A 23,060-nucleotide genomic window follows, 5' to 3' on the forward strand; every position below is an offset into this window, starting at 1 on the left:
CCTTCTCACTCTCGGAAGGTTTTGTTTAGGTGGTATTTGCCCTGCCCAAGGGAGGAATCAGAGTTGGTCCTGGAAATCCTCTTTGCCAACAATTATTCTAAGGAAAAACTATGACATCGACCTGGTCAATAAGATAAAAGGGGATGTGTGCTAGGGCTCCTGGGAAATTTTTCCTCCCTGAGAAAAGAGAGGCATGTGAGGAGAAAGCCCTTTATCTCTTACCCACCTTTGTTTTGGTTCAGCACACTAGAGTGTAGAGTGTGATGCTTGGTGCTGCAGGACCTTGTGACCTTGAGGAAAGCATCACCAAATCAGTAAGAGAAAGGAGCAGAAATATGGAAGGAGCCTGGATCATTTCCAGTGGTTTTACTGTTGTTTAGGTATTTTTAAATTTCTGAAAATTTAAGTTATACACTGAATTAGCATTGCTAATCTAACAGGGTGACATACACTTGTTCAGAAAGTGTTCTTGTATACCTGCCTGTCTTCAAGAGAAGAAAGAAAATGCTAATCAACAAAGCACAGCTTCTGTTGCAAGAATAATCCTTATTCTGGTCAAAGACTTGGGGCAAGTGGAAAACCAACAGGATGGTTTTGAAAGTGATGCAATGGCTCGGCCATGGAATCTCCAAGGGCTCTTGATAACACGAAGCCTAGGACACACTGGAAATATTTCCTTTGAAACAAAAAACACATCTTATTATCATTAAAAATGATAACAGTCCATGCACAAATCCCAAAATGTTCACGATGGCTTCTCTGAATTATCATCCCCCCCCAACTCACTAGTGTAGAATGAAAAAGAGCATTTTGGGCGGTTAGTACAATTTTCACAAAAATACACTGTGACTCAGAGATGACCCATTGATATACTTTGTCTTTTAAGATTGTACTTTAAAAAAGATAAAATATTGTATCATTTTAAAATGTGTATTATTAATTGTATTTTTCCACTTGTATATTGTTTAGTTTACTTTTTAATATTTTATTTTTATAAATTTTATCTGCTTATATTTGCTAATTGATTAATTATATTTAATCTTTACCTTTATGAATTTATGGTTTATTTAATGTTTTATAACATATTTTAAATGCATTGGATATTAAGTTGCCTTGATATTTTTATCGTATAAATTGTGAACTATGTTTAGTAAAAATACTGTTCTTATGTAAAATAAATACTGAAATGCCAGTATTGTTATTTTCTATGGTATTGCCATCATTAGTCTCTGTTAAACTTTTTCTGAATATCTTCTAGGTTGTGGAGACCTTTTTGAAATGTGACATAGACATTAGGCATATCATGTTCTAGTATGTATGGTGGGCAGAATAATGGCCCCTAGAGATGTCCGTGTCCTAATCCCCACAACCTGTGACTATATTAGGTTTTATGGCAAAGGGGAATTAAAGTTGCAGATAGAATTAAGATTGATAGTCAGTGGCCTTGAGACAGGAGATTATCCTGTGGGCCCAGTGCAATCACAAGGATCCTTAAAAGCAGGAGAGGGAAGGAGGAGACAGAACCAGAGGGAGGGCAGTGTGGAAAGCAGGCCCTATGTTGCTGGCTTTGAACATGGAGTACTAGCTGGTGGCCCGCTGTCAGCTGTCCCACAGGTACCAGGTTTTCGTGTTTTGATTCCCATTCTGGTTCAGCAGGTTAAACTAGTGACTTAGTGCGGTGGATCGGAAGTGTGCTGCTTATGGGCATAGCTTCTCAAAGTGTCAGCAATGAGTCGGTTCCACCCTCTTACGTGTCTCAGTTTCTCCTGCTGATTGTCTAAGACAATCACAGGGGCTCGGAGCACTGGTGATAAACCTTATAGTGCGTCCCCAGACCAGCCAAATTACTTAATTATGTGGTTTGGAGTTCCCTGTGGGACTGCTGTGTATCTCAAGAATTGATCTCAGACACCTCCTCTTGGCCCCTGGTCACCCAGAGACACTGGCAATGCCACCTGGAGGGAGCAGGTGTCCCTTTTCTTCAGAGTTAGTTGAAACTAACCCTCAAGTGAGGAAAATTCTTCTGAGTCAGCCAAAGCTGGCTCTCATTCATGAATGGTTTCGGTTCTGGCAAGCTGAACCAGTTTAAGAGACTCAGTAGGGGAAAACTCCGAGGCCAGCTACCGACTATTGTCTCTTATTTTCCTTGGCTCAAATGGCCAGAAAACCTGAGCACCAAGTTTGGAATTCCCTTCTTTGCAAACACAGAGGATAATCTGCCCCACCTGGACAATTATAAACAATTACTGAATAAACTGGAGGGCCTTCAACCGATAATCGGGAGATCCGAGACCCAGGAAAGACTTACCTTGCTGCGGCCGGAGCTCTGGGAAGCTGGTTGAGGGCAAAGGGCCCTGCTGGTACCACAGCGCTGGGTCCTCTTGATGCTCCAGGAGGTCCCGGGCAGTCTCTCTGGGTCCCTCCCTGGTCACTAACGTGTTGAGTGAAATAAAGAGTCCAGATAAATATTAATGAAGGAGTTTATTCAATAATCAAAGTGAGGAACTCGAGCCCCAGGAAACAGTCCAACAGAGTGCTCTGGGGGAAGTGCTCCGAGGTATGTGGGTTTAAGTACAGTTTATATCTCCTTACAAACAGTGCATGTGCAGAAAAAAACTTACAACTAAATTTCATATACGTCAAAAGGGCTAGACAGGGTACATCTGGTTTTTCTCTAGACTATATACTAAACATAACATAAACGAGAATGTCTTGATTATACATCAAACAAGTTCAGAGACGGTGACGTTATCTATGTATGCAGGGAGGCAAGGACCAGGGTGGTTAATTATTCCCTCAGTCTCGAAGAAATGCGCTGGGAAATGTGAGAGTGAGTTTCCCTTGATCTTCCCTGCTGTGTTTTCTCCAGCTGGCGTCTTCGGTCATGTGGGGTGGCGAGGCCATCGACACAGGCTGAGGATGGCCTGCTTGGCTACTTCACAGCACAGCACGTGTGTTACTGTGCTGTCTTAGAGCCTATGCGGTTTGCTTGCTAGAGTTACCTGTTAGACCAGGGAGAGGGGTCCCAAAAGTTTGTTCACAGCTCCAAGTTGTGCCAGCCCCCCATGCAGAGCCATGGGAACCCTGTGCAGCCTTGGCGGCCTGAGTGGGCTTCTGGAGGAACCCTGGCACTTTTGGGAAGGCAGGGGCCTGGTAGATGATCTAGTCTGGGGGTTGCAAACTTTCTTTTGCACAGAAACTTTCTGTAAAGGCAATCTTACGCCGGGTCCAATAAGCAAAAGTGAGAAGATCAAAATGAGCTGTTCTGGTGGGTGGGGGGACCTCTCCACGCATTCCAGGGAGGGCCTGGGGCCCCCTGGTCTGCACGCTGCACAGGTGTGTGCTTGGCATTTAGAAAGGGGTGTGTGTGTGTTTGGGGGGGCTGCTTTCTCCTTCTGTCCCTCTTGGGTATGGCGACCCTCCGTGTGGGGAGATGTCCTGGCTCCGGCTGCAGCTGGCCCAAGGCCATGCATTAGGGAACCTGGGCCTGGGCTCAGCCCTCTCTGTGGGCAGAGGGCAGCAGCCCTTCTGCACCTGCCGCTCCTGGGGCTGGTGCTGCGGGTCCCTGTGCGCTCCGGGCGTGGCAGCTCTGGGCCAGGCTCCCCGCGGTCGGACGCGCGGACCCCAGCGCCAGGAGGGACAGCTTTGCCTGGTCCGAGGGCCCGGTCTTCCAGGGGGCGCCCGGGGAGTGGTGTGGCAGGACGGGGTTGGGGACCTGCGCCTCCGGCCCCACCCGCGGTCTCGGTCACTCGGTGGGAGCAGGGACGCAGGGGCGACAGGTCCAGGGCCTGGGGGTGGGGGTAGGGGGTGGGGGTATGGAGTGGGGGGGGGAAGGCTGGGGACAGCGTGGCCAGACCCCAGGGCGACGACCACTTCTTGCCAGGCGGAGCCCAGAGCTACACCGCCTCCCCGCTTCTGCCCGCAGGGCACAGCCCCGACACCACCCCGGTCCCCGACCCTGACCCCGACGCCGCAGGGGGCTGAGGCCCTCCGGGAGCCAGCATCCCCGGACACCTGCAGCGCTCACCCTTCTGCTTCTGTTCCAACCACCGGGGTATCCCCCTCCCCCCGCCCCAGTTTAGGATCCCAGGATTTGGTAAACAGCATTCCCAACGTGCTCCTTATCCGTGGGGAGAGAAAGATCTCGGTCCAGAACACTGGCAGTGATTCCAGCAATGTCCCCCACCTTCAGGCAGGTGTGCCCCCCATTTCCAGGACTCGTCCTGGGACACCGGGAGGCATCAAACAGGCCTTGGCGAGGTGACTTGCCTGGAGGTGACTGTAGAACATGCTCCTGGGGACAAGGGCCGAGAAAGGGGGCTCCGTTTGGGGAGGACCCGGCAGCAAGCCTACTCCCAGGGAGTCGCCTTCAGCCGCCCAGAGTCCGACCCCATTCCCTTCCCGCTTTCCCTGTGGGAACATCACTCCCCGCCCTGAGGTTCGAGCTCTCAGAGCCCCTCAGGCGAGGCGGTCTGATCCCACGTCCCGTGGCTGTCCTTCCCCAGGAGACACCCCCGGGGAACCTCGGAGACTGGAGGGCAGGTCGGTGGAATTTCGAGGCCGTCTGGGCAGATGGAAGCCAGGCCTCTGTCTCCCCGCCCGCACTCCCCCGCTAGGCTCAGCCTAACACGGGTGAGGGCTGGAGGCTGCGCGCCGCAATGCGGGGTGCTCCGCCGCTCAGGGGAGGCGCCGGCTTCCCTGTCCTGGACGGCGCCGGCGGCCCGGCCACGCCGAGAGTGGGAAGCGCGAATCGTGCACCCAAGGAACGTGGGGCCTCTTCCCACCCGAGCCGGCCTCATGGCCTCCCTTCCCTCAGCTCCATTCCCCAGAGGGGGAAACTGAGGCAGAGACGAGTTGTTGTCCACAGTCCTCCCATACATGTTCTTTTCAGGAGCCAGGACCCAGACAGTACTGGGGGGGCGCTCCCTGCACCCCGACCCCGGGGTGGGCAAGGAGGTGGAGGCACAGCACAGGGTCCACATCTGGGCGCACTGCCTTCCCGCGGTGAGTGCTTGGGTTTCCCTTCCTACGCTGGGGGATGACACCACGTGCCTTGCAGGGTCCTCGTGGGATTCCAGAACGGCCACGCCAGGGGCACAGGGCGCTCCACTGAATTACTCCCAGCGGCTCACCAGGGTCACCGCTCCAAACACTGACGTTACCTTCTCCTCCAGCAGCGGCCTTCCCAGCGTTCCAGGTCCAGGAGGCTCAGGCCTGCCCAGGGCTTTCCCGGTCCGGGGTGGGCGGCAGCGGCGGAGAGGAGACCCCAAGGCCGACGGGAGGCGGGAGCAAGGCAGGCTGCTGCGGACACACCCGCGATGGCGCCCACACGGTTAAGAGCGCACAGTGCGCGAGCAAGCTCTTGCTTTTAGAACCCATCTAATTTTTAAGAGCAAACAAGCAATGGCACAAATGAGCACTAATTCAATGTAGCACACTCCAGATTTCTCTTGGTCAACCCTGACAGGCACCAGCAGATGGAATTAGAGCTCACCTCTAGTTTTCTAGAGAGCACCACCCTCAGTTTTCTTTGGAATGCGAGCTCTTTTCTCCCGTGCTGTCCAGCGCACAGCAAGCGCCCCCCCCCCCCCCCCCCCCCCCGTACACTCCACTTACCAAAGTAAGATATGTTTAAAGTAATTTTTGCTACTTAAACTGTAATGTCATGTTTTAAGTTAATATATATTTGTGTAAAGGAAAAAAATGGTACATTATCACTTCAAAAATGGAAACAATTATAAAATTATCAAAGCTGATGAAAGCTTAAAACCACTCTACAAATCTACAGAGAAAATATAGCATTTTTACTTATTTGAAAAGCAAAATAGCTTTGTTGGCTGGTAAAAATATACCCTCTTTTGTGGCGGCCCTGTGGCGGCGTAGTGGTTAAGTTTGTGCACTTCACTTTGGCGGCCCAGCGTTCGAGGGTTCGGATCCTGGGTCCAGACCTACACACGTATCAAGCCATGCTGTGGCGGCATCCCACATACAAAATAGAGGAAGATGGGCACGAATGCTGGCTCAGGGCTAATCTTCCTCAGCAAAAAAAGAGGATTGGCAATGGAGGTCAGCTCAGAGCCAGTCTTCCTGACACACACACACACACACACTATATATATATATATATACACACACCCTCTTGCAAAGGGGGAAAAAACACAAGAAGAGACTATCAAGTATAAACCTCTAATGGGCACAACGAGAGCATTTATAGAACATTCTGATTTTATTCCACAGGATAAAATTCATCAATAATTTTCTCTAATTTATATGTAGCTTAAAATCTTTTAGCTTCTTCAGCAGTAAACCCATTTTGACAACTTATTTTAGGAAGCAAACTCTCTCTGGCAACATCTATTCACTGGCGGTCTCAGCAATTCTCAGTGGACTCTTGGGGTTCAGGCTGGCTACACCTCCATGTTTACGAAAGTAAACGTAATTTACAAACGGCTTCTTAATTATAATCTTGAAATAAAAGTGACAAAACATTTAGTGATGTTTTTATTATATGAACATTCTCAGGGTGAGTTAACCCTTGAGCCTAAGACAACCAGAACAATATATTCCTGAGAGATTTTATAATTTTGGTGCCTGAAATAAAGACAAATAGAAAACTGTGTCAAAACATTAGAAGGTTTCAAATTTTCATTAAAAGTATTTACATTTGTATTCTAATGCCACATTTATAGATATAATTCTTTTAAATTAAATTTAATATTTTGCAATATGAAAATAATAGAAATAAATATTGTTAAATAGCCACAACATATTCATGAATGAAAATTCAATTATTAATTACTGTTCCAAACTTAGATATTTATTTATAAATGACCAAGGGCTCTTACAGTTCCTTTTCAGTTTTTTTCCTTTATTCTTGGTTCCTTAATAGCATATAACTCTGTAAAGCTTTTAATAGCCACTAATCACTGCCAGGAGTCATTTCAACATAAATGCATGATTTTTCTGTAACTGGCAAGTCTAATCTGTTTTAAATGCATCCAATTTTGTCACTAAAAATTAAATATTTTTACAAATATCTTAAGTTACAATATATAGAAAACATTACATATATATTTCTTACGTTTAATTGGATAGAGAGAATAATTTCCTGGCTAACCTTTCTCATTATTGTTCTATTTAAAGAAGTGTGTTATCTGTACTTTAAACATGGATTAGAGATAGTGGCCTGCATCTTTGTGAAACCAGGAAGGATCATTTTACAGTTAACTTGGCATCTGTACCCTGCTTATCTAGTAATGGTTCACATTATTTCTCCTCCATACTTATTTTTTAATAGAGCATTTTTTTGAAGGTACTTCTCTTGATCAGCCTTATTCTTGCTGTATTTTGAGTCAACCATATGAGAAGGTATTAGTTTACCAAAAATGGAGATTGATTAGTGCAAATTGATGGTCACTAACACACTCAGGGCATACATTGCTCAAATAGCTATTAGTTTTTTAAATATATTTTGTTGTTTGACAAGGTTAGGAATTAAAAATATTTATACACTGTGTATAAATTTCATCAATTCCACGCATCTCTAGCTGGCATTCAGAAAGCCTGCTTGTGTAATGCTCAGGAGGAAAGTGTACCCCTGGTCACAGGGTGGGACCGGGAGGGCCAACTTCCTTGGTCTGCAGTGGCCTTGGCCGCTGGGGGAAGAGGCGTGGACGGGGAGAACCTAGCGTCTCCAAGCCGACTTCAGACAAACAGCAGCTTTCCTTCCGCTACTGGACGTGAAGCAAGGGAACCACTTCCGGGGCATAGTGGGCTGCGCAGGGGCTGGTTAGGAGACTGGGTTTTGAGGTTTGGTTTCATCATTTTAAGTGACATTTTGGTGTTTTCAGTGTCATACGAAGTGTTTGAGAAAAGCGGACTCACAGTTCTGATTACACTGTGGATCTGAGAGGGACAGGGTGACAGCCTAAGCCCGATGGCCTGAGTCTGCGGGTCCGTGTGGAAGGCTCACTTGTGAATGTTAAACCAAGGAGAAGGTAGCACGTGCTGGAGCGAGAACAACGCCGCGTCTGCCCCGAGGGGTTCAGGCTGTTCTGACACACGCGGCCGGGCGAGCCTGGATGACCAGCTGAAGTCACTTCACTGTGGTTAGGACTTGGCCCATGTAAAGAAGGTGCAGCCCCCGGGAAAGGCATGGCACTGGGGTGTGGACCTCAGTTCCCCCTGGGACTGACTGCAGGGCTGGGGACGGGGGCTCTGCCACCAGGGGAGGTCTGCCAGAGAGAGAGCACTCCATACGGAGCACCTAGCAAGGGAGTGCTGAAAGGGACCACGTCTCAGGAACTCCTGCTTTTCCACCTTTATTTTTTGTTCTAGTGGAAAACACAGCTGTGCAGATACCGACAGCCCTCCTCCGTGAGGAGGCGCCGTGGGCAGCAGGCTGAGCAGACAGCGCCTGCGGGAGGAGAAGGCACAGGGAGAAGTTTGTGCACACTGTCACTCTTGTCTCATCACTGCTGAGCAGTGAGCAGAGCCTGCAGGACCTCTCCCACATGGGAGAGACCATACGCAGAGGCTTACAGTGAGGCTTCCATGGAAATCACTCCAAGCAACTGTGCGAAGAGGACGCTGCGCTCGCCCTCGTCCCTCACATGCTGACCCGCCCCGGGCGACCGCGCTCAGTGAGCTCCTGCGCCAGGATTTCGGATTCTCTTCCAACAGAACGATTACTCTTCTGTTGACACAGGGCCTGAGAAGGCAGAAACCTGACAGCTTGAAACTACAGGGAGATCAGGCCCTAACGCTGGGAGGCCTGCTCTGTGGTCAGTTCCACATATGGTGCCGACAAGTAAGGACGAGCACAGCCAGGAGGGAAGGCAGGGTGGGGCACAGGGGGTGCCACATCCAAAGATCGTTTTTAGGAGAAATGGTTCACAAGCAGGAAACTTGCTCAGTCCCTCGTGGAGACAAGGAGACAGACGGTGTGTGCGTCATCGCTTTGTGTATGTCCTGCCAGAGCTTTTACTCAGGCCTCCCTTTGGGGTAGGGATTTTGCTTCCGGCCTTTGGTCCTGAGCTCCCTGATTTGGTCATGGCTGGGCCTTTACCTGCAGTGGACACAAACACACAGAACACGGGCCCTGGGTTAGAAGGGGACTAACACACGAGTCAGAGCACAAAACTTGGTGACAGGACGCGTGGCCAGCATCATCAGACACCGGGGGAGGAACAGGACACGAGGGCTGTGACACTCTCATCACTCATCTAGGGGTCGGCCTGAACCTGCAGGTTCAGCACAGTGGACAGCGATCACTCAGCCCCCAGGTGGCAGGGCTGAGCGGGGCAAGTGTGAGACGCAGCTGCGCCGGCCACGGGCCACGAGGAAGATGCACGTGCGACAGCAGAAGAGGAAGCACTAAGTGCTCGGAGGAACACCTGACATGAGGGTCAAAAGAAAGAGAACGGAGCCATCTCCCTAATTATTAGCTTCAAAGTTCGGTTCCAGAAATGAGGAAAACAAACAGCCATGTGACTAGAGCTTCCTTCATGCTGGGTGGCCGGGGCCAGGCCCTCCCTGTTGACAGGAGGAGGTCGTGGAGGACGGCCTCATGTCGGCCACGCCCAGCCCTCAGCGCAGACGGCACAGATGGAGCACAATCACACGTTTCCCTACACTCTCGTTTCTTAGACATCGCTAAACTAAAGTTGTGTATCCAAAGGTCTTCTGGTCAGGAATAATTTTCTAATGAAAAATATCATAGTTTCTTGTAAGGCATTCTAAGTCTGGCATAAAATAGCTAAATTTAAATTATTTATCAGTCAGGTAGCAGCACTACCTATGGGTCACTATTTAACTTCACGTTTCTAGACCCTCTGGAGTGGGGGTCAGAAAGACACCGAGAAGCAGGGTGTGCCCCCTAAGAACACCCGGTCGGTTTGGTTTGTTAACTCAATGAATGCCACCCACAGAGCCTCGGGAAAGAGCAGGGTCACGAGGAAAGAGCATTCGGCAAGAGTTCGGTGCCAATGAGAAGAATTTTGGTCACACGATTGACCTGCTCGTTAATTCAGGACCAGAGACAGGGCAGAAGGAGGCTGTGGGAGGCTCCTCTGACCAGGTGAGCAGGGAGGGCATGCAGGGAGGTCCGGTCCTCACCCAGCGGCAGAGTCGGAGCCTTGTGCAGCACGTGTGTCTTGCGCAGGTTCATTGTGCAGCCGGCGGGGCCCATGAGGTGAGCTTTCCATGCCTGAAATGAAAGAGGAGGCACGTGGTATGTCAGTCAGGCAACCGAGAGGGACCTGGGCGGCTCTCACAGCATCTGAGACAACCCACGTCAAAGACGAGACCAGAGGCAGCCTCACGGCTACAGCTGCAGGAAGAGAGGCTCCCAAGCTCTCCATGTGTCCTGAGCTGCACCTCACCCAGCTGCTGAGCACTGTATGCAGAGCACGTCTCAGGAGCACCCGGGTCTGGTAAGGTGGCCTGCATGTCACTCCCTACCTGCAGACAGCACTTTGGCTCTCCTCACCTCTGAGCACAACGTCTCAGACTGTTGTCACAGAGCAGTGTGCAAATGTGGAATAGAATTTAGGGAGTACATGGGCAGGGGACCGTGGGTGGCCTCTAGGAGCAGAGAGTGGCCCCAGGTTGACAGCCAGCAAGAAAACAGGGACCCTGGTCCTATAATGACAAGGAAAAGAATTCTGCCGCAACTGGAACGGGCTTGGAAGTGGATCCTTCCCCAGGCGGGCCCACAGATAAGAATGCAGCCCGGCTGACGCTGTGACTGCAGCCTTGTGGGGCACTGAGCAGAGGACCCAGGTGGGTCGTACCCAGACTCCTGGGTGGAGTCTCCAGAAACTGTGAGATAACAGACGGGTGCTTAAGCTGCTAAATGTGTGGTAATGTGTTATGCAGCATAGGATTAAAACATGGAGACAGCAGACAGAAAGTGGAACAAGCCTGTGACTGCCTCATAGCTGTTTACTGTGGGTCAGAGACCACCACTTCAAATCAGACGTTGGGGGACATGATGCTGAGGAAGGAAAGGAGGCCGGCCACCAGCTAACGTCTGCATTGCTCAGAGTAGGGAACCAACAGACAGCAGCCACACAGAGGACCGGGCAGCATATGACAGTGTTGGTGTAAAGGTAGCAATCAGAACAAAAACAGAAAGGCTCCTAAATTCTAAAAATAAACAGGGAGAGAGAGAATGTGGGTGTGCATATGAGAGCTGCTTATATTAAAGAAAAAAGGTAAACCATAAACAATTTGTTCTCTAAGCGGAGGGAACGGTGAGCAGAGGCAGGACAGCAGCTCCTACCTGGTCTTCTCTGCATGTGCCTCATTTTACAGATTTTGGAACCATGCAAGTATTCTATATAATTATAGAACTTAATTTTAAAAAATCCCCTAGGGGCTGGCCCGGTGGTGTAGCGGTTAAGTTTGTGTGCTCCACTTCGGTGGCCCGGGGTTTGCTGGTTTGGATCCCGGGTGCGGACCTACATATCACTCATCAGCCATGCTGTGGCGGTGTCCCACATACAAAATAGAGGAAGACTGGCACAGATGTTAGCTTAGCTCAGGGCCAATCTTCCTCACCAAAAACAAACAAACAAAAATCCCCTAAAAATTGACTATGAACATGAAGATGAAACTATTGAACCTAAATGTGTCAACAGCTGGGGACATAACCAGCTGGGATGATTCCGAGTGACTGTAAACAGAGCCATCGGACCCTACGTCACTGGTGAGCCCAGTCAAAACGGAAAGAACTGGGATGAGGATTCCCAGCAGTCGTCTCACTGCCGGCAGGTCTGAGCTGGCCTGTGTGCAAAGGGGGCAACACTGATGCGTAATTTGAGATGTTCTAATTCTAACATCTCCAGGGGCTTTGGGAACGGGATTCTTGGGATGGAAGGAAGGAGACACAGATGTGAAACAGAAGAGGTTGGAGAAAACCCTGGCAGGTCGGAATCTGAATCGGAAACGTTAGGGTGAACTTAAGACGTATCTGTCTTCACACTTTCCCCGGCTCTGTCCACGGAGAGGCCAGCAACGTGACTGACCCAGGAGCAGGGAGCATCTGAGGCACTGGACGCTGGTCTTGAAACACCAAATTCCTCTCAGAGGGACCCGGCCTCCCTGAAGAAAGGGCAGATTTCAGGTCTAAGGAACCTTGTTACACCAGGCAGCCAGGAGGCTCTGCACCTGGCAGGGTCCTCTCAACAGTGTGTGGCGCCCATGTGGCGAGGCTGCCCGGCTGGAAGCGGGACAGCTCACACATCACTGGGGACGCTGACTGCAGCACGTCAAGCAGCTCAACCGCGAGTTCATCACAACACGAAAACAGACAGACAAGCTTCTGCCGGAACACGGTAGTGACCCAGCTTGTTATCTTGAAAACCAGTCCACAATGGAGGAGAATTAAACATTTATCTCGCCTTTCCAGTACTAAGTCTAGCCCAGGGAGACTGAAGGGCAGAAGAGGGAAAGTTTCTGCCTAAAGAAACATGCCAGCTACTGGAGGAGGAGGCGGAGGCAGAAGCAGGACGTTTAGACTATGCAGAGTCCCCAGTGGGCCCGTGGATCTGGCCTCGACAGTCAGCAGCTGCTCACGTCACACACACACACGTCACGTGCTTCCTTCCGGAGAGCCCACCACCGTCTGTGAAGCAGCCTCAGGAAGAGAAAGGTGTGAAAAGTCACTCCTGTATCTGACTGGGCTATAGATCCAACCTTCAATTCACAGGAGCGACAGAGGACAGAGACACGTGTTAACAACACCGTGAGGGGTGCAATCAGCCAATCCACACTACGGAAAACCCTACAGGACAACTGGCCGCCGCATCAAATTGTAAGAAAAGAGAGTATGAGAAGGAAGCTATCTAAAAACATACCAACCGATCTCAATGTGTGGGCGAGTGGGCCTTCTCTGGGTCCTGGTGAGCACACGCCCTGACATCATGACGTCACTGGCAGTGCGAGCACCGCCTGCAAAGCTAAGGTGACGCTCTTGTGGCTACGTGGAGAAGGCCTTACGTCAGAGCTCTGTCGGGGGACGTTTACACAGGAAGTGACCTGCTGTCTCAATGTGCTTCCATACCAGATGAGAGGGGAGCGGGGGGGGGGGGGGGAGCTGCAACAAGGGGTCTATGAGTGAGTTATTCAGGGAGACGGGGCCAGGAGGGCGCCTGCGGTTCCTCTGCTCTTCGGTGTACTTTGTTATGTAGCTGACGTTTTCTGAGCGACGAGCCCTGGGCAGCTGCATGGATGAAGGGTGAAAGTGGCTGTTCTGTATGTGGGTTTTCTGTGGTCAGGAGGAAGCTGCAGGCCGTTGCTGGGTCTGAGCCATCTTGTTGGCACCACATCCCAGAGGGCTGGGACAAGAGAGCCCAGCAGCAGGATGCAGCAAATGGACTGTGCGTAGTAGTGGCTAAAGGGGATGGAGCGGAAGTGGCTGAGCCAGAGGCAGGTCTCCAAAACCGGGCCCTCGGCGGGCCCCACAGGGCCTCAGCATCACTGTCTGGCACGCAGAGGGCATCTCCTGCCATCATGTTAGCCAGTACAACCAACACGGAGTCTCTGTGGTCCCTCCCTGTGGTCCCACCCCCATGCCGGAGGAGCAGGGCACGTGAGGAGGGAGAGGGCGGGAATGGAAGACCCGCCTTCCCCCACCCCAAGCTGCTGAGTGGCAAGCGTAGCTCACGCTGGGGAAGGAGGAGAGCCTGGGTCAGAGACGAAGTAGAACTTCCAAACCTGACTGGGCTCAGCTTTATTACTCAAAAGGGGCCAGAGTGTTACAGAATCTGGCCAAGATGCCATTTAGGGCCCCAATATATAGATGAAAGCAATGACCGGAAAAAAAGAAAACCACTTCACGCTTATATCCCACAGAGCTGAGACTCCTCCAAGAGACATTTATAGATGTTCCGTCAGGAGACAGCGTGACCAGGTAGGTAAATGGAAGAACCGTTCAACAGGTCTAAAGCAGGACCCATCTACTCCCTGAGGGCTCAGCATGTCTCCGGTCGCGGTCCAGCACTGATGAGGACTTCACCAGCGTCCCTTAGCAGTGAGCTAGTTACCTCCGTGTCAGGTCACATCCCTGCCCCGGGCCCCTCACCTCTTCTCCAGGTGTGAAGTTCTCATGGCACAAAGGACACCGGTTTGCCAGCTTCTCTGATTTGGCAGCTGAAATGATTTCAATAAAACAAGATTTAGTTATTTCTGTGAAACTCGAAAAGGGCAGAAAAACCGATGTGTCAACCAACGGCCTGGCAGACACTTGATCTAACACCCCATCTGCAGCTGGGCCTTCCCCAGGGAGGACACTGGGACACGGGGCACTGAGGGCTCTTGGCAGGGGCCCCAGGAGGCACTCACGGTTACACTCTTTTGTTTTTATGTGTCTGGGCAGCTCTTCTTTTAAGACAGCCTCGCTGCAGCGATAACACTTTCCAAACCCATCTTTTTTGTCACATTCTGTCAGCAAGTGCTCCGTCAAGCTGGATATCTCGACCACCTGGATTCCAAAATACAGAACTGAGCTGAGAATACAGCTGCGTGTCCTGCCCTGGCCGCCCTGCACAGCCTGTGCCCCGTTCCTGTGCCCATCAAGATCAGTTCGGTTTTCCTGGGTCGTTCACACGTGAAGGCAGCCTGCACACCTGCTGCCTCTGGCACTTACCCCATGGGGCTTCTGCAGTCATTATTATACTTGCTAAAGACCCCACGTCCATCTCGTCCTGTTATCTCAGTGGCATGTAAAGGCCACTGCTCAGGATGGGGATGGGGGAAGCTACAGTTAGTGCCAGTGTGGTACTTGTCTCAGGGGCAGAATAGCTCAGATGTTAAACCCGTGGCCTTTGGGTTCAAATCCCGGCTCCCTGCCATTTGTGAGAATGTGCACAGAAACAGGATCACAAAGAGTGTCACGGGATTCTCTTGTCACTTTGATGTCTTTGACAGGATGACGTATATATGCCCTAAAACTTCATGCCCTGGACTTTCACACACTGCTGGGGAGGCCAACCATTCTCGCTGGGTCTGGGATCTACACTGCCAGGCTGAGGAGCAACTATGGCAGAGGCTGCGGGGGGGAGGGTGTACATTTGAGCTCTCCTCTGCAAGACAGAGCTTGGGAAAGAGTCCCAAGGCAGAGGGAAGAAGCCATTTTCCTCTCAGTTCTCCCCTTTATTAAGAGGAAGGCCTCCTGCATCAGAAGAGATGAACAACTTGGGGTAGGAGAGATTTCTTAAACAAGACTCAAAAAGCATTAACTATATGAAAGGTTGATGAGGTGGACAACATTAGAATTAAAAGCTTCTGTTCATCAAAAGATATACAGGATGGGGCCGGCCCCGTGGCTTAGCGGTTAAGTGCACGTGCTCTGCTACTGGTGGCCTGGGTTCGGATCCCAGGCGCGCACCAACGCACGGCTTCTCCGGCCATGCTGAGGCCACATCCCACATACAGCAACTACAAGGATGTGCAACTATGACATACAACTATCTACTGGGGCTTTGGGGGGGAAAAAAAAAAAGGAGGAGGATTGGCAATAAATGTTAGCTCAGAGCCGGTCTTCCTCAACAAAAAGAGGAGGATTAGCATGGATGTTAGCTCAGGGCTGATCTTCCTCACAAAAAAAAAAAAAAAAAAAAAAAGGATACACAGGACAATGAAGAGGCCAGACACAGTGGGAGGAGGCAGGCACAGTACATACACTGGAGAGGACTCACACCCAGATATGTCACGAATGACCACCCATCAGTGAGACAAGATCAGGGACCCAAGTTGAAAAACGGGCGGGGGACTAGAAGGTGCTTTACAAACAAGGGCAGCCACATGGCCAAGAGGCAGACCATCACAGGGAGATGCAAACTGAGTGTGATGAGCGCCGCCAGAAAGGCTAATGGCGCACGGCTGGCGAGGGAGTGGACCAGCTGGCCCACGCCCCCGTGGGAGTGTGAACACACGATTACTCCGCAGCACGGCTGGCCCTAGCTCTACAGTGAGCACTGGCACGCCCAGCGATTCCACAACTAGGTGTGCACCCACCACAGTGCATTCACACGCACGCCAGGAGACGGATACAACAACATCACTCGTAGCAGTCTCAAACTGGACACCCCAAACTCCAAAAGCAATAGAACAGATGGATAAACCATGGTGTACTTAAACAACAGAATACTGCAAAGCAAGGAAACAAACATGACACACAAAAATCGCATATTGTAGAACTCCATTTATATAAAACTCAAAAAGCAAGAAACTCTAATTTGTGGTGTCAGAAACCAGGACGGCGATGCCTTTAGGGAGCAGAGGTGGTGTACTTTGAGGGGTACTTGGCCTGGGTGGTGGTCACACAGGGGTGCTTACTTTGTGATAATTTGGGGAGCTGTAACAGGTATGACGTGTACACGTTTATATATGTGTGTATACGTCAATGAGAAAGTAACAAAAACCGACCCAAAACAAAATGGGGTGACATACATTCAATTCCTTTTCCCACAACTTTCCCTCTGAACGTACTCAGACTCGGGGTTTTTTTTGTGACTCGGCCTTTCAAGCACTGTGCGTCCAGCTCACGTGCCTGCCTGGCCACCCACGCCCAGCACCTGACCTGTCTGCAGTAGTCACATCTCGTCAGCATGAGACACTGCTTCCAGTAATGGAGATCCAGGCCTTCTTCTGTGAAGGACTCGCTCCTTTCCCCACAGAAAATACACAAACTGCAAGAAAGCAGAAGAGGAGTGCGTGACCATGCAGAGCTGGCTTAGAAACACCCACGCTGCTCTGACCGTCGGCGGAGTTTCTCCGCTTCCCGGACTCCAGCAGGCCCCGGCCACATCCCCCCTACCCCCAGTGTGCTCCGGGGGCGGGCTCCCACCTCACTGGGGGACTCACGAGGGGCCGGTGGCTCCTCTGTCAAAGTGCTGTGGAAGAGGAGGCGTTGGAGAGAAAAGCTTAAGATGTCTTCAAATTCTAACTTTTTTCAGCATAATCAAGCAGAAAGGATATTTAAGTCACAAGGAAAGATAAGACACAGACAATTCCCTTAAATTCCTTGTAGATTTGTCTCAGCTGCCGCACAGGAAAGGGTATTTTATCGCTGTGAACTTTGTGCCTGTAACAGCACTCTGACAAGCAGGCCACTACCTTCTGTTGGGTCAAGAGAGGGAACGCGATCCGACTCAGAGTTAACGCTGATCAGTTCACAGGGCCGTTTTCCTAGCTTTCACAATTAGCCAAAAGAGCCAATTAGGGTTTACATAATCACAGCGAACTTGGGGGAATATCTTTATTTCATAGTGCTGTCGTGTGGTTGGTCCCTCCAGCCATTCTATAATGGGTTAAAGACAACTTTACTCACTTATCCAAATAGTGATTATCTGGAACTTCTGGAGCACTAGGTGGGGCTGCTTTTCTTCCTTGACTGTCTACAGAAATTAAAAACAAAGCAATTTAAATAACTTTTTGTAGAAATTATTTTCAACTTTTTAGTAACCAGTTTGCTGTGACACACATTTTAAAAATACACGCGTTAATAAAGGCAGCAGTGCTGCACAGCTGCCCTGAAGTGGCTGAGGGGCGGCAGGTGTTCAACAGACCCTGCTGGATGAGGAGAGTGGATGGACAGGTAGTTGGCATGATGCACACTTTACGTACCCTGGTTCTTTACCTTCGCAGCGTCACTTTCTTTTTCCTAAGACACAGAAACAGAGATCAGGGACAAATGGCGGCAGTGTGAGTGAGAGTCTATCCAAGATACATTGTGACCCTGAAAGTATGTTCTTAGGTTTATTTTAGAATTTCTATCAACAAATAACACAAGTCTTGGAAAGAGTCATCGATACTCAAATGCCTGCAGTCTCCCTCCTCTGGGATCCTGTCCCCCCTCTCCCTGGAGATGGCTCTTTGTCAAGGCCACCGCCCTCCTCCAAGTCGCTCACCCATCATCATGTCCCCCCTCATTTCCCTCGGGCTTTCACAGCACAGGATTCGTCACTGCCCTTCTCCTTAAATCCCTTCTTAGTCTGGCTCCCAGGGCGCCCCACGCGCATCATATCCTACAGCCTCACTGGCTGCACCTTCCTGACGCCACGGCCCCTTCTCCAGGATGCAGCCGCCTGGACCCACTCTATCGCTGCTCTCGCCCAGTTCCCAGGCTTGAAACCATCTCTGTGCTCATGAACCAGACAGGTAAGCCTTCCGCCTGGACCTCTCTGCTTACTCAGCATCTCTGCTCGGGTCTCTAATAGTCATCTGAACCTTCATTTACCCAGACCAAACTCCCGCTCTCCCCTCAAGCCTGCTCCTCTCAGTCTTCTCTGTCGCAGATCCCAGCATCTTCAGTCCTCCAGTTACTCAGGCCACAAAACCTGGGGAGATGGCTGACTTCTCTCCCTCCTCGCTTTCTCCCCATATAACCTACACCAGAACTGTCAGCAAATCCCGTAGGCTTGACTTCAACACATGCCCCAAGTCTAACTACTTATCCCCACCTCCACCGCCAGTACCATCGTCTCTCATCAGGACTGTGACCACTGCTTCCAAAGGCCCCGAGCACAGTGGCCAGAGTGACCCCATTTATGGCTCATAAGGTGTTTGCTCAAAACCCTGGACAGCCTTCCAAGTCACTCTCTCAACTCATCTCCGATGCCCACGTTGCTCACCAATGATCTGGAGGTTTTCCTCCATCTCCTCCAGATCTTTCCTCAAGACCACCTCTCCATGAGGCCCCCCCTGCCACACGCTTTCAGCCTGCTGCTCCCCTCCCTTCAGAATTCCCTTCTCGGCTTTATTTTTCTCCTTAGCATGTACCACCCTCTCACATGATGTATTTTCTTTATTGATCTCGTGTACTGTCTGTCTCCATGATGGGAAGCAAAGGTCCACGAGGGTGGGGATTTTGTCTGTTCCGTTCACTGGTGTATCCCCAGTACCTAGAACACTGCCTGGCACACAGTAAGTGCTTAACATATACTGGTTGACTAAATGAGTAATTTAGGTGTCACAAAGTTCTTTATGGCAAGGTGGACTCTCGGCAGCATGAGCAATGATTTGTCACACTCTTCTCCCCCAAACTCCTTTGCTTCTTTGTCAAGTGTGTTAACGACATGGGTGGACTGGACGAAAAAGGTTAATTACTGGCAGCAGAGTCTCCCCGCTGGCTGAGGGTCTCAGCCTCGGCACATGGTGGGACATATGGCCCACGGTAGGTTCCAGGGCCGGGCCTTCCGGCTGCAGCTCCCAAGCTGCCTCCCAGCGCTCTTCCCAGCCTGCTGTCCCTGCCCTAAAACTTTGGGAAACGCTTCATCAAGTTTTTCTCACCACTCAGCCTTCTAAACACTGCTATTTTTGTTGTTAGTGCCGTCGAGTCGATCCGACTCCTCGTAACCCCATGGAGAGCAGAGGGAACCCTGCTTGGTCTTTCTGCACCAACCCCTCACCTCCCAGAGCCACATCAGACAATGCTCTGCTGCTATGTACAGGGTTTTCATGGCCAGTTTTTTCAAAAGTGGGTGGCCAGGTCCTTCTTTCTAGTCTATCTAGTCTGGAAGCTCTGCTGCAACCCGTCCACCATGGGTGACCCTGCTGGTATTTGAAATCCCAGCGGCAGAGCTTTCAGCCTCAGAGCAACACGCAGCCACTGCAGTATGACAACCGACAGACAACAGACCGGTGGTGTGGTTCCCTGACCAGGAAACGAACCCGGGCCGCGGTGAGAGCGCCAGATCTTAACCACTAGACCACCAGAAATACTGCTATAGTCTCCAGAAAACCTGAACATGTGTTAAAGGTACACTGTCTGGGTGACCAGCCATCCCAGCCTGGGGGGTTGGGGGCCTAAGGGGCTTCTCGGACTTTCAGTTTTATGGGAGAACAGGGACAGCGGGTCACCTTATAACTAGCATTTAAGTGATATGTTACAAACACAGACACTGTCTACTACATTTGTAGAAAATTAAATTTTAGGGGCCGGCCTGGTGGCGCAAGCAGTTAAGTGTGTGTGCTCCGTTGTGGCAGCCCGGGGTTCGCTGGTTCGGATCGCAGGTGTGCACTGACACACCACTTGTCAGGCCATGCTGTGGTGGCGTCCCATATGGAGTGGAGGAAGATGGGCATAGATGTTAGCCCAGGGCCAGTCTTCCTCGGCAAAAAGAGGAGGGCTGGCAGATGTTAGTTGAGGGCCAATCTTCCTCACACACACACAAAAAATAAATAAATTAAATTTTACATGACAATAACTAACTTCTATCAAATCCAATCACTGAATATGAAAAACACACATAAGACTACAATGTTAGAACTGGATGAGGACTGAGTAGATTAACATTAAACTTGCAAAGGGGGTTCACCTGATTTAAGAGTAAAGAAAGCAAACTTAACATAATTGGATTCTAGGCATCAAAAAAATTCTTGCTAATGAGAGATGGCTTTGTATATTTTACAGGGAGACAATATAAACAATGCCAAAGGTTGAATTTTAGTTTTCAGAATTTTAGTTTACCTTACCTATGCTTTGAACAACTTAGAAAACAGACGAATAAATTTTAAATCCTTTTTTCCTAAAAGTCAGGAGAAATGAGGCAATTTAAAAATATTCTGTCATCACAAAAGCTGTGGAGATGGATGGTGGTGGTAACTGTAATAACGAATGTATTTAATGGCACAGAACCATACACTCAAAAATGGTTAAAATGGTAAATTTTATGTTACGTATATTTTACCACAATAAAAAAATAGAAAGTGAAAGTCTTAAACCCCATTTCTCACGGGCATAGGGCACTGGCCCCGCCCCGTCCCCCTCAGTGGCCTCTTTTCTCCTCTTCTTGCCGTTATTCTCTCATGCCAGCATTTAGTTGAAATGTTACTGTGACTCTTTGCCACAGGCACTTCAACATATATTCAGTCATATTTTCTTCTTTTTAAAATAATTTTATTCTTTTTTTTTTTTTTTTTGTGAGGAAGATCAGCCCTGAGCTGACATCTGACGCCAATCCTCCTCTTTTTGCTGAGGAAGACTGGCCCTGGGCTAACATCCACGCCCACCTTCCTCTATTTTATATAGGACGCCGCCAGAGCATCCTTGGCAAGCAGTGCCTCGGTGCGCGCCTGGGATCTGAACTGGCGACCCCTGGGCCACCGCAGTGGAGAGCGCGCACTTAACCGCTTATGTCACCGGGCCCGCCCCTATTCCTTTTTTTAAAACTGTGGTAAGAATACTTTCCATGAGATGTGCCCTCTAACTGTTAAGTGCACAGGGCGATCTTGTCAACTACAGGCACAGCGCTGTCCAGCAGAGCTCTGCAACTTATCCATCTCGTACACTGAATACTCCTCGATTAGCAACTCCCCACTCCCTCGCCCTTTTTCTTTCTTTTTAAAAGAAATTTTCTTTCAACTTAAGGAACTTCATTACAGAATCAGTGCCACGAAATCAATTTAATCACAGACGCAGGCAGCTGGGAAGGGACATGTTCACACTCAACACCATCCGACCCCCATACTCGAGTCTCCACAGGCTTAGGAGCAAGGGCTTCCTGTGCAACATTCCAGGCAACATTTACCTGAAAGTCTTTTTTTAGTGCATGGACGTCAGACCTGCAGACTCCAGCGTATTCTCCCCCAGCCTCTGAAGGAGGGGAGGGGCGGAGAGGAGCTCTGTGTCGCTCCCTCTTTCCTCTCTAAACACTTACGGCAGCTCACCCTGTCTCTACGGGATACAGGAGCCTGGATGATCACCTGCCAGCGAGCTCAAACCATCTAATGGAGGATTCCTTTTATTTACCCCAAAACCAATTTAAAAACAACAACAAAGAATAAAGATGCCCATTTGCAAAACGCCACAAGAAGTAAGTCAAGCACACTGCACATCTACATAACGAAATAAACAGTCACAGGATTTCAACTTGAAGTATACTGATTGATGCAAGACATTTAACCTTCCCAACCTGGACTTCGGCCTGCGCTTCTCTCAGGGCTGCCAACTGCCCTTGTAAAGCTTTAATTTCTTCTTTCTTTCGTTTTTCTGCTTCTTCTGTGGCAGCTTTTTTCTGTGCCTGGTAGGAAAATTATTTTTCTGTTAGAATAGCTTTTTAGGGTGGTCTTAGAAATTGGGAGACAAATTACAGCATATAAATTATGTTTCTTATACATTATAACAGTCACTAAGACTACTAAAACCAGGGTTAAAAGTAAATTCACCAGATTAACTGAATAAATGTTCACTGACAGATAAAACTGCCAACGTCCTCACAGCTACCATCCTCCTACTTATAGATGGGGAAACTGCGAGATCACAGGCAGAGAGAAGAGCCAGGCCCTGAACCCAGGGAGCCAAGATTCCCAGGATGCTGTGTTTCCTGAACACACGGCTCCTTGAACAATTTGTCAGTTTATTCATGTAACAAATAACTCACTCAATACAGGATTGAGCATAATTTCATAAAAATTAACTTACCCTAATTTCAGCATCTGTAGGTCTGCCATCTATTTTAGCAAATCCCTCAAAAATTGTTTTATAGAGAATGTTCTTGCGCGTGGTGCTGTCATCTGGAGGGAGGTACTCAAGAACAGAAGCCCCGTGCTGTTTATACATGTCCAAGATAATTCCAACCGCTATCTCTCGAACCTCATACACTCTGTGCTCCAGGGTGCTCACTGAAAACTGAAAATAAAATTGGAAGGGGCTCTTGTTGTTATTGATTCTTAAAACAACGAAGTTTATTTTTGTCAGCATAAAAGAAATATGGGTACATTATAAAAATTTGAAAAATATCAAAAAAGAAAACAACATCCAAAGAATTCCAGCTATTAAGTTACAGAGAGTTTTTCTCACTTCCTTTACCTTACATTCGAGGTTGAATTCATGTTGTATATATAATTTGTGTTTTGTTTTTTTCCACTTAACATATTAACAAGCATCTTTTAGGTTATATCCTTCCATAAACTTCGATATTATTACAAAATATTCCAATCATAGAGAAGAGGAAATATCATAAACTTCATGCCTCCACCATCTAGATTTACCAATGTTATAATTTTGCCACGTTTGTTCCCAACCTTTTTGTTGTTAAGAAATAAAACACTAC

At 49.4% G+C, this 23,060-nt stretch overlaps 1 protein-coding gene across 2 annotated transcripts in view; it reads right to left on the reverse strand.

Annotated features, from left to right (window-relative positions):
- Positions 1-6,197: 6,197 nt before the first annotated feature.
- The window catches only part of CEP104 (centrosomal protein 104), a 43,374-nt gene continuing 26,511 nt past the window's right edge, over positions 6,198-23,060 (reverse strand). For both annotated transcript variants that reach the window (XM_058552731.1, XM_058552730.1), the window contains exons 14-22: positions 22,430-22,636; positions 21,921-22,028; positions 17,632-17,668; positions 17,336-17,402; positions 16,586-16,694; positions 14,347-14,485; positions 14,087-14,154; positions 10,117-10,207; positions 6,198-9,067 (exon numbers count right to left, since the gene is read on the reverse strand). In XM_058552731.1, coding sequence (XP_058408714.1) covers positions 8,952-9,067; positions 10,117-10,207; positions 14,087-14,154; positions 14,347-14,485; positions 16,586-16,694; positions 17,336-17,402; positions 17,632-17,668; positions 21,921-22,028; positions 22,430-22,636 — 942 coding nt within the window. In that variant the 3' untranslated portion in view covers positions 6,198-8,951. The remainder of the gene's footprint in view (positions 9,068-10,116; positions 10,208-14,086; positions 14,155-14,346; positions 14,486-16,585; positions 16,695-17,335; positions 17,403-17,631; positions 17,669-21,920; positions 22,029-22,429; positions 22,637-23,060) is intronic.

The sequence above is a fragment of the Diceros bicornis genome, chromosome 13 (genome assembly GCF_020826845.1).
Source record: "Diceros bicornis minor isolate mBicDic1 chromosome 13, mDicBic1.mat.cur, whole genome shotgun sequence".
Lineage (NCBI taxonomy): Eukaryota > Metazoa > Chordata > Mammalia > Perissodactyla > Rhinocerotidae > Diceros > Diceros bicornis.